The sequence below is a fragment of the Psittacula echo genome (assembly GCF_963264785.1).
Source record: "Psittacula echo genome assembly, chromosome: 21".
NCBI lineage: Eukaryota > Metazoa > Chordata > Aves > Psittaciformes > Psittacidae > Psittacula > Psittacula echo.
The window spans coordinates 5,337,103-5,351,956 of NC_137757.1; the positions used below are offsets into that span (position 1 = coordinate 5,337,103).

Here is a 14,854-nt window from a genome sequence, read left to right on the forward strand (position 1 = left end):
AAGGGGAAGGAGCGGGCGGTGCGGCCGGCGCGGCGGGGCTCGGTGCGGCGCTGCTCCCGGCGGGGGCTCCGCTGCTGCCCGACCGACCCCGCGGATTGCGGAGCGGCTGTTTATAAAGTTTTATATAGAGCCGGACGCGGCCCAACCGGTTCCAGCCGGATCCCCACCGCCCCGCGCGCCCATTGGACAGGCAAGGTCACGTGGGGTGGGGCCAGCCGGGGAGGGAGGGGATGGGAGAAGATGATGGAGGGAGCGCGGGGGGGGGGGGAGGAACGGGACGCGCTGAGGAGGCGGCGCGCGCGCCCCCTCCCCGCTTCCCGCGGGCGGGAAAATGCTGAGGGTGAAGGAGGAGGGGGGGGGGCAGGCAAAAAATGAGGAGGAAAAGGCAAAAAGCGGCAATGGGAAAGGGCGGCGGGACGGTGCCTGAGCGCGGGGGGAAAGGGGGTGACTCCACACACATCACACACACACACCCCCCCCCCGCGCCGCTGTCCTTCTCCGCGGGGAGCTGCGAACCGTCCGCGGCGGGGGGAGCGGAGCTGTTCGTTCAGCACCGCCGCGGGCACGGCGCGGCCCGGGCCCCCACCGGGCTCTGCAGGGCCCGTAGCGCTTCTCCTGCGAAATAATGGGAGATGGGGATGGGGATTGGTGACCAGGAGCGAGGGAGAGGCAGCGGCGGGGCTGGAGTGGACAAAAGAGTCGAAATGCAGGGAAATGACATTAAAACACTTCAAACAGGGGCCTGCACTCACACTCACTTGTAGAGCTGGGCTCCTTCCCAAAGGGGCCATGTCCCACACTGGGACATGGGCACAGCCATTTGCTGCAAATCCGGATACAAGATGCACACTTCACCGTGCCCAAACTTCTCATCTCTTACTGGAACCTCACCCAAAATCCAGCCCAAGGAGCTCTCTCCCCTCCCTGTTACCTCTCAGGCTTTATCAGACCCCAAAGGCTGCGCTGACTTTTCACATCTTCACCATGCAGACGTCAATTAGGGAAGTTAAATTCTCCCTGAAGTAAGTCTGTAGCTCTATTGCACAGAACCAGACTGGTTTGGGTTGAAGAGACCTTAAAGCTCCTCCAGCTCCAACCCCTGCCACGGGCAGGGACCCCTTCCACTGGAGCAGCTTGCTCCAAGCCCCTGTGTCCAACCTGGCCTTGAACACTGCCAGGGATGGGGCAGCCACAGCTTCTCTGGGCACCCTGGGCCAGCGCCTCAGCACCCTCACAGGGAAGAGCTTGTGCCTAAGAGCTCATCTCAGTCTCCCCTCTGGCAGGTTAAAGCCATTCCCCTGGCCTGTCCCTACGGGCCCTTGCCAAAGCCCCTCTTCCAGGTTTCCTGCCATCTCCTGGTTGGTATTTCCACAACTGCCACCAAGGTTCACTGGAAAGATGCGTCCCTGAAAGGCAGAGCTTGCCTGCGTAACTCATGGCCAACCCCAACTGGAAGGCTTAACGGAGACCTGACATTTTACTGGATTAACCAATGCAGGTTGGATAAACCATCGGGTAACTGAAACCTTTTTCCACTGCGTGAAGGACATTTTTCTTCTCCCCTATTACAGCCAAGGCTATATTATAAAAGGGACTAACTCTTTCCCTACAAGCTTTTTGTAAACCAGATCCTTCAATTCACACCCTTGCAACAGTAGTACCACAGTATGGAAAACCACCGCTGTAGCTTTGGTCACCTACATCATCATAACACAACCAAACCCCTTTTTAAGGTAAAAATACATCCTCGGGTAGAAAACAGCTCTGGCCAAGCAGACTGCAGAGTGCTCCATCTCATGCAGAGCAAACTATTTCCACAAACAGCTTCCTGGAAGGTGAAGACAGAGAAAAGGAAAACAACAGCAAAAGAAGCTTCCAATCGACAGCTCCCATCATCTCACCATGCTTTTAGCCAAGCTACTGTTTGCTACTTACGCAAGAGGAGGTACGTGCACGGAGCTTCACTCAGCCAAGCCTTGGGGTAGCAGCAAATTGCTCACACCAGACTGTAAAGAGAACACAGCCTTCAAATTGTTTCCAGTCTAACAAGAATCAGATGAGGAGTCTGTCACAGGTTAAACAATATCATACTAGACCCAGAGACCAACTTCATCACACCTTAGGAGAAGCAGCTCTACATACTTTTAGATGTTCAGCTTGGGTTTTAAGTAAGTTTGGTACGGATAGGCTTTATTCACAATTTGACAATAGTTATCCTCTTCACAATCACAAAGTGCTGGGTTTGCAGCACTGACAAGTCTTTTGACTCCGTGTTTTCCTAGTTTTCACCTGGAGGTAAAAAGGAACACTTGAAATCCAGCACTAGCTGGTACTGTTGCACCTGGATGTGCATCAGAAACACAAATCAAGACATTTCCTGTTATTTTGACCATGGGGACGGAAACCAGGAGAATTCAGAGGTGGATACGGGCTTGGAAATAAGCTAGCCCATGTCCCTGCCAATGGAACTCTGAGAATAAACCACACTCCACAGCTGCTCTGGCCACTCCCATTGCAATCAGTTAAATAATCCTTCAAAACCATATTGGCTGGGGGCAGAGGTTGGTTTTGGGTACTGTATTCTGAGCCATGAAGTTAATTCCCAGTCATTCTTCCTTGGCTCCTCAGAGCCTTTGCTAAGCAGTGACAGTCAGCTTCAACATCAGCATCTTTGGCATTTGGGTTTTCCCAACACACAGTGCTCAGAAGGGATCACAAGACTTTGGAGTATCTTTTTTCCCTTACAGCAAGGCTGACACCACCTCACTTTAGCTCTTTGGAAGACAAGAGCAGACTCAAACCAGCAGAGTAAGGTGGGGAAAAGCCAAGATACTCTCATGAAGTAGGCAGTGGGGAATATCTCTGCCACTGCTTGGCATGGGGCTCCCTTCTAACCAGAAATTACCCTTTCCCTGCAGGAAGGAAGGCTCCCTTTATTGCACAGCAGAGGAAATCTCCACAGAGATTCACTATGGAAAGAATTCAAGCCTGGACTGATTTAACAGGACTGAACTGGTTTGCTTGGGCCAATTCATGAGGAGTCAAACACAACCAGAGGCTCGTTTCAGGTAACTTCTTGTCACCAAAACCCCCAGATCTGTAACGTATCAAGCAGCAGAGATACAGTGGAGTGTGCTTATTCTCCATCACCAGGGGCAGGGAGGCAAGTCAGGACGGCATTACCTTCCTCGGCAGCATTCACAGAACTAGAAGGGTTCACAGTACTCTCTGTCCCTGCCCTTGGTCAGGGCCAGCAGGGACAAGTCCTACAGCAGACCTGCATCGCCACAGCGAGTGAATTCCTCAGGGCAGCAGCTGTTCTCTCTAACACGGGTTAAAATGGCCTTCCCATGAAGAACCCAGCACCTGTGTCATGCGGACACCGAACACAATCTCTCAAAGAAGTCCGCTCTCTTGTGCTCCAGTGCCTGCAGGAAGCTCTGGATTCTCTCCTCCCTCATGGCAGTGCATTTCTGCAACAGTGTCCGTCGGCGCCGAGAGTCTCCGTGGGACGCAACCCCCTCCTGCTGCAGCTTCTTTGCCACATAAGCCTGATCCCTTTCCATCTGCTGTCGCCTCCTTTCCTCCATGTAGGAGTCTCTGGCCTTCTAGAGTGAAAAGCAGTAGAGTGTTAGCACTTTAGCAGGCCTTTTAGCTCATCTGTGGTCAAGCAGCATAGGTTATGGAAGAAACAGCCTCTGCTTGGGCTATCAGGCTGCAGGTTAAATGAAGGGTGGCCCTGCACGTGCCTCCTCCTGCTTGACTGGTTATAAAGAGATACAGAGATACGCTTCTGAACCTTCTCCTCAAGAGCCAAGTCTGCTCACAGCATCAGCTCCTAGGTAAAACAGTTAAAGGTCACACACTTTGTGGAGCAACCCTCAGATATTGGAGAGGAACAGCATACAGGAGGACTTTTAAACCACGGACGTACACACAATCTATCCTCACCAGTGTCACTGCAGAATCTTTGATCCTATTCACATGGCAGCTGAAAGGGGTTACAGGATTCAGAACAATCATTTATGGGGCAATTCTTTGAGCAGATGATCAGGTACTGAGCTAAATCAGCTACAGCATAAAGCATGAGGGCTCAGGGTTGCCAAATGCTTGTGATCTAATAATGTCCTGGCTCCAGACACAGCAGGATGGGCAGGAGAAAGGTAGAGGCAGTAGCTACCCTCGCCTACCCTTCAAGGACTGGAATATTTTTGCAGAGCATCACTTTGGGATTTCTTCTTATTGCACATTTCATAACCTGCAGCCTCCAACAGCAAACACACATCTGCAGCCTTCAGTTTTAGAAAAACAAGAACAGAACTGGTCACTGCGACATAACCTGACACACACGCACACACGCTGGGGAGGAGTGCTGGCCTTTCAAACAAGCAAGAAAGAATTATTCTAATGAGAGCCTGACTCACTCTTCACCACACTTTCCCCATGCCTCAGTCTATGCTCTGGCACTGTAAATTAGCATTTGTGGTGCTGGGAACAAGAGTAGAAATATCCCTAGCTACAGAAAGCCCAGTGAATTGACAGCACTCCACTGCTGCAGATCTGTTGAGTTGAAATGCAGAGATCATCAGCCTGCTCCACCCCCGAAAAGAGTGAAACTCTGCCTGTTCACCAGGAAAGGCTTGGCATGACCCCTTCCACAGGGCAGCTTTGCCAGCCAACATCTGCACCCTCTTTCTGGGTCCACCACACATCAAAATTGAGTTAGAGCTAATCCCGGGGCTAAGTGGGGACCAACAACCAGGCAGGAGGCTTCCTTGAGCAGCAGGCTATGTGGGAAATGAAGACAGCCATTAAAGATGATGCTGAGAGCTGATGGAAGGAGGATAGTTTTTGCCAACACCTCCAAATCAAGGTGGTTGTGGTTTTTTTATGTACCTTGTTAAACCTTCCATGCAGCTGCCCATCCACACTGTAACTATCTCCAGTGTCCTGAACACAGCAGCACTCTCCCAAAGCAGATACAGCTACTGCTATATACTGTGGTTTCTCAGCAAATGAACCCCTGAGCCCCAGGTCATAAATCTGATCATTTCCTTTGAGTGAGATGTCCTCCCTTCTGCACAACTGGACTGCATCCCTTGAGAAAAGGGTAGCTTTATGTACTGCAAAGTGGATCTTACAGCAAGAAAACTGACCAAAGAACAAAGCTGGACAATAAGAAACCTTGATAATAGCATAGCATGAACACACATAGCCACAAACGAGAACGAAGAAAAGATGAGACAAGCTGAGAACAGAAGCAGCATTTGTCACCCATCAGAAATGAGCACTAGGAGCAAAGGCAGAACAGTGACCTTACTGTTCAACACTGTTCAAGACAGAGGCCAAGCTGATGTCAGCGGCAAACACTACTGCCCTTTTTTGCTTTTCTCTTCATGCAGAAGGTGACTTGTCATTAGTTGTACTAATACAATGAGTTGCTGGTAGGAAAAGGGCAGAAATAGGAATTAGAGAGGTTAAGGACGTGGAGAATTTGGATGTTTCCAGACTGACTGGACCTGATTAAACTCACCCATAACCATGGCTGTCTATAATCTTTGACAGCTCTCAGAGGTGAGCAAGGTCCCTGAAGGTAGAAAAGGGCAATATAATGCCTGTCTTTAAAAGGAGAGGACCCAAATAATTAAGGAACAGACACACTCGGCAACCAGATACAGCAGAGGTAAGACTCACCACACTGAATTCCTCCTCCTGCCAGTCACTGCCGTCTCTGTGCTACAAGCTGCTGCCCCCTACATTTCCCCATCAAGAGCTCCAGCTCCCAAATTTGTTTTGCTTAAAAATAACCAGATTACTAAATCACTACTAACTTGGCCAGACTTATCAGCACCAGGTCAGGGAGAGCTCACAACAAAAGATCTAAGAGGAGAGGAACAATGACAGCAAGCAATAGGAACAACCTCAAGCAGGCACATCTGGACCCACCAGAAAGAGGACACTTGTCCACAGTCTCACAATGCAGGCAGCCTCACTTCAGCTCCCAGAAAGGAAACTTTAAACCCACTTGTAACAAGCCTAAAAGCAATAGAGTCGGAGGAAGAGCATGCAGGTCCTCCCTGCTCATTCCACAGTGAACCCAGCAGTCTTTGTGTAAACCACTGATGAAGTGGTTTGAGTTGAACTGGCTGATTTTATCCTGTAGCAAATCAGGAGTGCTTCCTTATTCTGTCCTGTTAGCTGAGGAGTGGAGACAGATACTTCCAGCTGGTGGAATGAGCAATGAGTAATAGAGACAGTGGCGACTTCAGATATTTTAGGTATTCCTCAAAAGAGAGGAGTCTGGCCACATGCTAAGATACAACAAAGGACACAGGTACAGGAGAAGCCACACATCCAACATTACCTGCTACTGAAACAAGATTATCCACACTGAATAAACAGTCCCTCTGTTCCCACCTGGCACACTCTCACCTGATCTTCAGCACGTTGCTGTGCAGGGAACATGTTGTGTTGGGCTTTCCATCCCTCTCCAGCTCCCTTACCTGTAAAGCACTGTAGTTCATCTGGAACCGAAGGACAGCCTCACACAAGTTCCAAAAGGAATATTCTGGCCACAAGACTGACTGAAACACCAGGCATGAATGGGATGTCTGCAGAAAGCAAGATCACCAATACTTTAGTCATGTAGCAAGCGAAAAGTCATCAAGATGCAGCTCTAATGGTCAAACTATGCCAGATCTCCCATAAAGATTTTACCTAAGCTGCGTTATCAGATTCTACTTCAAATGAAATAAATACTGGCCAGGAGAGTTTGAAATTACACAGCGTAGAGTCTTTCCAATTAGTTTTTAAATGCTGGGACACCAGTCATCCATTTCTCCAAAGATACCAGCAGAACTCTTTCTAATGCTATGTTGGCCTTCACAGAGGTATTTTTTACAGGCTTAAGCATCACAGACTTATAACAAAACTAAAATAGCAACACTGGACTACCAAAAGCTGAGTTAAAGGAATAAGAGATGAACTGAGGATCAGGACATGACATTTAATCAAATGACATCCTGTGTTGTTCCTTGCTGCCCACTCATAGCATTTAAACTGCTTAATGAACCCACGAGGTCCACTGAATTGATTCTAATGCTGCATGATTCAAGTTTCCAAATTAAAAACCTATTTTTGCCATCAAGGTCCTCAAAGTTTCAGGTAAAAGTGTTCCTATGACCATTACTACAATATCTAACACTTAATGGACTCTGTATGACTCTTAAAATTGTGATGCTACAGAAACTTAGTGTCAATTCTATACAATCACCACCATAAGGACATTTTCCTTGACATCAGAGAATCATCCTGAAAGCACAATTTCCTCCTAGTTTGGGGCCATCAGGAGACACACAATTGGTAGTGAAGGGAAATCTGCACTACTGCTCTGGTGTGTGAGCTGGAAGAGCAGGAGCACAATCACACATTCTCCTTTGCTGCTCATGCTGTAATCCATGACAGGCAAGAGTACAGGTCCTCCAAAAACACCGGGAGGAGAGGGGGTGCCTTGGAAGGCAACCACAGCTCAGGCCAGACAGCTTCTGTGAACCTGCCAATTAAATAACTTGGAATAAGAACATTTGATGTGGTTGCTTAAAGGCAGTTGGGTTTTGGCTGTGTACATGTAAAACAAAATGTTAGCCTTAAGTAAAGCAGCTCAACTCAAATGTTCTCCTGCAAAATCTGGGTTACAAACAAGTCAATAAGGCCTAGCACAGAGGAGAGAAATGGAAGCAGCTTTGGATACTGTACCTGCAAATACATGAGCTTTAGATGCATTAAGAACTTACTAGGTTTGAGCTTAGCAGCCTCATCATGCTGATTTGACTATGCCAGCCTCAGAACACAGAACATATCTTCTGGGGTCTTGTTTCAGTATGAAAGTCTAACAAACTTCTGAAGCTGTGACAAGTCAAGGATGTACCTTACACGTACATTACAGGGTTACACCTCCAGCTGGCATGTCACTAACACGTCTCCCAGGGATGTAGAAATCTTCCACATCCCAGGAAACATGTTGCCAGGTTAAATGAAAGCCAGGAATTTACTAACAAATGAGGAATTACCTAAATGTGAGGCACAAAGGATGAGCAATTCATGATCTCCTTGGCTGCTGTCAGCTAGACTAATTTGTGAGTTCCTATTGTTTTCAGGATGATCAGTGTCAGACTCATGCTGCAAGGTATTTTAGGCAATCACAGAACTGCAAGAAACAGGTTCCTCAGAGATGCCCCAGCACTTAGTCCGTCCAAGAAGTTACCTAACCCCTGGCAGAGAGAGTTTAAGAGCCCTCATGTCAGCTCATGCCTGAAGTCAGCAGAACACTGATATAAAGACGGAATACGTCAAGAAGAAAACAAAGACTTTACCTGCCAGAGTAGGAAATCACTCAGTCGAACCTCTCCAGAGGTTCGAATCAGGAGGTCTGGGTCAGGGGAGTTGTTGGTGTACAGACACTTATCGAGCAATGATTCAGACACGTCACTAAGAGAGACAGAGGCATCTTATTGAGATCACTTCCCTGACCCGACAGAGGTGGCACTGCTAAATCAGAATTATGAGGGGTTTGGTTTCTTTCTAAACACAGGACTGCAGATTAAAACTGGGTGGTGGAGCTGTACCACAGCCTGTCTTCAACTTGCTTCTGATGGACACTGCTCTCTGTTCCACAGGCTATTTCAAACGTTCTTTCAGCCCCCAAAGCATCCCCTGTGTGCTTTTGTGATGGAACCAGACTGTGAGGACTTCCATCTGGAGCAGAGAGCACAACATTAACTACTCCATCTCCTCCAGGGTGGAGGAACAGTTTAGTATTCATGATTCATCTGTTGTTTGACCTCATAGCTAAGACTGCCAGCCAAGCAGCCAATTGTTGTGGCATAAAATCTGCCTTCACATTTAAACTAGCTTAAGACACAGACCTAATTTCTCTTCTGTCTTGGTTGTATATCTATCGCCATGGTAACTGCCATAATAAAAGCCAAACATTGCATCGTAGCTTTAAGTCATTTGTTCCAGTCATACTGGTTTAATGAGATCTATTTAAAAGCCACTTGGCTTTTGAGGGGTTAGTAACAAAGCATAGGTGGGAAGAGAGGCAGTTTTCACCTATGAAGCCTCTCAGAGAAAGACAAGAGTTACCTGGGTTCAAGCAGTCCTTGTTCCACCCCCCATGCCATCTCCCTGACAGCATTGCTGATTTCATGTCTCGATGTGTATGCAAAGCAAACATTTAGAAAGCATCTGAAAAGAGAAAGATGTGAAAGACCAACCTAAGGAAGGTCCAGCAGATGACAGAGGGAATATCTACATCAGTTACATGTGCTTGTATGACAAAGCACATAAAAAGGCGCAGCATGCCTGCCTAGTCTCAGCCTTCAGGTAGATGACGTGAGAGGTATGAGCTACTTCAAGCTGTGTGTTACTTACTTGTTGTAGTTCCTCGTTGCCAGCACAGCTTGGGCAAGCAGCTCCTGAATATCCAAGGGCAGAAGTGGCAGGTCCCCGAGGACACGGATGCACACACCGTGTTTCTTCAGGTTCTCCCTACACCCAACAAGAAGAGTGAGGACTACAGAAAACAGATCAGTCTCTACTGCACAAGTGCCAGATCTGCCTTGTTCAACCAGATGAAGACAGGAAGCAGCAGGCACAGCTCAGAATTAGAAAAAGGCAAAATGACCAAATGTTTTTCAGGTGTGGAAAGCTGCCTTAGATTTGATCATCCCAAACTGTTCATGAAGGGGAACTGATCATTCCCCATACGAGTTCCTGAGGTACAAATGTAACCAAAGGACTAGAAAATCATCACAGATTAGGCATTCCTACCTGAAGTTATGAAAATCCACATGGAAAACTTAGAATACAACCATAGACTCTTGGCACCTAAATCTAATTAAAAATTAAGATGACTAATGGTCACCCATAGAGTGGCACAGCTACTTTCTGGTGCAAGGAAAGATTAATGTATCAATGAGGGTGGTGGAGTGAACATCAGAGGAGACAGAGAATCATCCATGCCTGATATAGCAGTATTCTGAGCAGACAGGACATCCCATGGGATCTTATGGGTTCCTGGTGCTGTCTGTCTTGTGCTACAAACTCCCTGATGAAGGGCTGTATCAGGTATAAAGTAGGGAAACGGCCTGTTTGAATCACAGAGTATTGCAGTGCTCAGGTAGCCCTGATCTTCCCAGCTCCTACCAGCACACCCAAGCTATTCTCTCCCTCCTTCCAGCTATGCTCCTTTGCTGCCTTTCAAATTTACTTTGACCAGATAAGGACCCCTTCTATGCATCAGTCAGGCATGGGGAAACCAACATATCCACTGAGTTACTGGGCCACACAGCACTGTAACACTCCTCCCTGCTCACCCAGACCTCTACTAGTTTCATCTGTTCACAATACATTAACTAGTTCTCCAACTCCAACAAGTGATGTAACACACTGTGTGCCCATATGTAGAAGTCTCGGGTTACCACAACTCAAGTTGCTGAGCTGAACTCTGATCTGCCAAGAATATTGTGACAGAGTTTAAGACAGGGCTTTGAGACTTCATGGAAACAAGGCACAGAGCATCTTGTGCTAAGCAAGAATTCCTAATTGTGCTGTGCTTATTCGAAAGCTGCATTGTCCCAGCTGCTTGCATGGGATTGTTGCAGTGAGCCATAGGATACAGACACAAATCCAGTATGCATAGGAACTGTGCCCACTCAGGAGCTGTACATCCCATCCGGGTGGGCAAAGTCCCTCAACCCAAAACTCTGACTGGAGATAAAGGCTTCCTTCATTTAATCCATTTTCACAACTAGTAACATCCCTGTAAACAACTCCTAATCATGTTCTGCTTTAGTTCCACAATGTGGGATACAGACATGAGAAGATTCTTACTGTTCTTCCAGTAGGCGGCTAAATTTCTGCCTTGCCAAATCCATTAGTCCATCCACCTCCTCCTTGGAGCGTTTAAAGTTCTCAATACTAAAGGCATAAACAGTGACCTCCCGAATGCCAAGGTTTAAACACCACCGCAGTGTCTGCAAGAAGACGAAACAGAGTGAAAAACAGAAGCCGGATGAGCAGATTCAGACAATCAGGTCAGCAAGACCCAGCTTCTCCGCTGCTATAACCTTCCTGTTATTTTCCACTATGCTAAGACTGGATTATAAGAAACAACCACAGAAAGCTGCCAATAAAACCTACTTGATGAGAATTTCAGATTCATTTTAAAGAACAGGAAGAAAACAGCACTTCTATGGATGAGAATCCGTAACAGATATGGGATTAATCCAGCCAGGGGAAAGCACCTCTTGCAGATAACATTATGAATTATTTAATATCATACCTTTCAAAATCTTTTCAAATAAATTCAACTTGTTTCACAGAGTTAAAAGCCTCAAGATCTGCAAGGTGGATATTTTAATCGAGTGCAAAACAGAGGGCAAAAAAAAGGCTGATGAGAATGACTCTGCAAGACAGCAGACAGACAGGAGGTGAAGCTGAGAACTCTGATGACTAACATCAGCTCCAAGCACAGACCTGACTTCAGTGAGGAAAAGGAACACAACACACCAGGAAACACGGCTCAAGCTTTCAACACACAACTCAAAGGCAGCAAATGTCCTCCCACCTGAGCCAGCTTATCGAAGCCTTGTGAGTGCCCCTGCTGCCTCTCCACATGGCACTTGCAGGCGTAACGGCGATTGCCATCCATGATGAAGGCCACATGCTTGGGTATTGGACCTGCCTGGAAAATGAGGAGAAACCCAACAGAGCAAACAGCCCAGCTGGCATCTTGCACCACAGAGAGTTTAGTGCCACCATTCCTGGCAGCACTGCCTGTTTGTAGGATTGCAACGTTATCTCCTAGATTCAAGTCTGGAGGTGGAAGGAGCACAATGCTAATGACCCCTTTGCTAAGCCCAGTTTAGGCTCTCTAAAAAGCATGTCAAGTATTGACATCAGCCTAAACTGAGCAGCAGCTTGGCCTACCCCGTTTCTGTCCTGTAACAGCTGCTGTAAGCAGCAGTGCCACAGCTACCTCTCTGCAGCAATGGGGAGGGTGCACGCAGGGTTATGCTGCTGCTATTGGAAGTATTTGTTATTTCAGAGTACAAGGGCATTCTCACAGACACTTCAGAGAAAACAAAGGAAGTCATAAGGCCTTCCCCCAGTTGAGTATTCTTTTCCATCAGGTCTGCACAGACCCTTTCACAAGGACATCGTCACCAGCCTCAAGACTTTGCTGAGCAGGAGAATATTCCTGGAACCAGTGAGTTGTTATGCTAATCAAGAGAAATTCAGTTTCTTTTCTTGAGACTCATAATTTGACCATCTTGCTTCTCTCCCTTCTCCTTCTGTCCCTTGCCTTCATCAGCAAGGGCACACACCATGGAAGCCTGGGAATGTAAGCTCATTATTGGCAAGCACTGCCTACAGCATTGCTCATTTGCAAGGCTAAGCTTAAGTAATCTTCCGTCCTCGAATGCTAAGGGATGTACATCCAGTGCCAGCACCAACACATACCCTTTCTAGAACACTGCCTTTCTAGAACAGAGCAGCCACACAGGCAGTTCCCCTCTGCACCCTGAGGAACCTCCCAGTCCCTTACCACAGGTAACCAAATTAATTCCTTACCTTAATGATGTTGGCACAAAATCTCTCTATGATGGTCAGCTCACCCTCTCTGATCCACGACATGTTTTACCAAGAGCTCCTTTTCTTTTTCAATGGGAAGATGAAAACATAGGGGTTAGAAAAGTCTGAGCCCAAAGCAACGCTGCAAACAATCACCTTAGAAAAATAAGCTTTGACTAGCTGCTTTGGAGCCCTTTCTATCATTTGTGCAAGTACTTTGATACGCATAAAATGGGGGAGCTCAGAAATGAGCACTGGAATTTTCCAGGTGTGTGTCAGCAAAGGGGATTCTTTGGATTCTTTTTTCTTTGGTAACAAGAAGAAAACCCACATATTGCATCTTCCAGCTGAGGTGCTGGTGGGCTGGGACAGACCCACAGGTTGGGCAACCACCAGGAACGTCACAGGGTGGCAGCAGCACAAACTGACCTTCAGTGCTTTTGTGTTGGAGTTGCTGGAAGTCCTTCAAATGATGCAACCCTCTACATCACCAACTGCCCTGCACTTGTGTCTCGACTGATATTGCTTTTCCTTCACAAAGAGCACTTTCAGCTCCAGAGCTGTAAAAATATTACCACATTATCGGCACATCAAATACCAAGATCTGGTTTGAGTTATCAAATCTGAGCTTCCACATTAATCTCCAATTCTCTCAGCTAGGAACACTGAGAATGGGGGCAAAGCAGCTTTGAAGAGAGATCTGCGGGGGCAACAGTCCAGATCCAGCCACCTGGTACCCATCTAGAGACCAGAATAGATTCAAATTACACTGACTGCATTAGTTTTGTGCGGGGCCTCCTCTGCTTCCTCCCTCAGGAAGAGATGTTTAGCCACAGACGCAGCCACAAAACATTAAGGCAAAGAACTGCTGAACCTCGGCCTCTGTTACTAAAGCTCTTAACGCTCCCCCCGACCAGCTCGGTCTGAAAACACATCCTCTTCCACTGCTGTCAAAGCAATCCACCCTTCACATGCCACTTCACACAGTCACCTTAAAGAACAACCTTCACACAGGCGCCCCGTGCCTGCAAACCGAGACAGAGCACCGGGAGGGGCACGACTCGCTCCCGCCCAGCCCGTGGGCGCAGGACCTTCACGCCGCAATCCCTACCCACAGCGCGGTGCGAGCAGGGGCGGAGGGAGCGGGGGGCAAGGACGCGCGGAGCGCCCGCTCCGGGGGCGGCGGGCAGCGGGGCTGCCTTCAGGCCTCCCCTGCTCCTTGAGGGGAGGGAAGGGGTCGCCGGCGAGTAACACCCGGTGGAAGAAGACACCTCCCACGGCACCGCACAGCACAGCAGCCCAGCCCCAAAGGGCTGCTCAGCTCCCCCCGGCCCCGGCCCCGCCACCGCCCGTTACCTCTCCCGGCGGCACCACCTCAGCCTTCACCAGAGGGCGACGTGCCCTTCCGCCTACGTCACCCACCCGCGCCCAGGGCTGGGGGCGTGCGCAAGCGCCCGTGCCGCAGGGCGGGGCAGGGCAGGAGGCTGGGCCTGACGCGCAGGCGCAGTAGCGCTGTGAGGCGACAGCAGGAAGCGGTTGAAGGGAGCGGGCGGCGGTGGTGGAGCCGGGGCTCGGCGAGGTGACGGGGGAGGGCTTGGTTTTGAGGAAGGATCGGTTATTGGGGGGGCTGGGGGCTGACAGGGCCGTGCCAGAGTTGGGGTGTGCCAGGGAATTGGGGTGCTCACAGGTCACTGCAAGCTGAGGGTGGGAGTGGGGTGCTTATAGAGCCCATGAGGCAAGGCCATAGTGGTTATGGGGGGCTCGTTATGGCCTGCAGGTTGGGGTATCCCCATTCCCTCTGCACAGGCAGCCCCAGTTTGGGTTTGGGCTCCTCAGCTGCACAGGAGGAAGGCGGCGAGAGTAACCACACACACAACATCACCAGCAGCCACTGCCCATGGTCTTTATTATTATTATTTTTCCAGAAAAGAAAATAAAAACAACACATTTTACATAGTTGGTACAAAACCAAATTAAAATAAACAGAGGGGTTAAAACCTGCAGCAGCAGGAACTGGGGATCCCGCTGCAGGGCCTCCAATGGGAAACCTCTTTGGGAAGCGCCCACCCTGGTTGCTACCTCCCTCCCTCCCTCCCACTTCATAAAACCCCCAAGAGTCTGACACAAACACGCTTTGGTTGCTAGCAGTAAACATGGATTATTACATTCTTCCGTCTCCTCGTAGACAATCGTGTGAGTCGAGGCTTTCGCACCCGGG

The 14,854-nt window shown here is 48.7% G+C and overlaps 1 protein-coding gene across 13 annotated transcripts; it reads right to left on the bottom strand.

Annotated features, from left to right (window-relative positions):
• Window positions 1-61: 61 nt before the first annotated feature.
• DHDDS (dehydrodolichyl diphosphate synthase subunit) lies at window positions 62-14,066 on the bottom strand. Of its 13 annotated transcripts, none has more exons than XR_013958290.1 (11): window positions 13,993-14,066; window positions 12,637-12,720; window positions 11,630-11,746; window positions 10,894-11,036; window positions 9,433-9,549; window positions 9,145-9,246; window positions 8,373-8,487; window positions 6,504-6,611; window positions 3,184-3,608; window positions 1,936-2,006; window positions 62-615 (listed from the first exon to the last, which is right to left on the bottom strand). XR_013958290.1 is itself a non-coding variant. In XM_080632586.1 (10 exons), exons 3-10 carry the CDS (start codon window positions 12,697-12,699, stop codon window positions 3,372-3,374), a joined length of 1,002 nt encoding a protein of 333 aa, XP_080488712.1. In that variant the 5' UTR covers window positions 12,700-12,720; window positions 13,066-13,196; window positions 13,993-14,049; the 3' UTR covers window positions 62-3,371. The 13 variants fall into 13 exon arrangements, 5 of the variants coding, with proteins under 5 accessions (XP_080488712.1, XP_080488710.1, XP_080488714.1 ...); XR_013958291.1 differs by having other exon boundaries at window positions 62-1,828; XR_013958292.1 differs by having other exon boundaries at window positions 62-2,006.
• Between the last annotated feature and the right edge of the window lie 788 nt (window positions 14,067-14,854).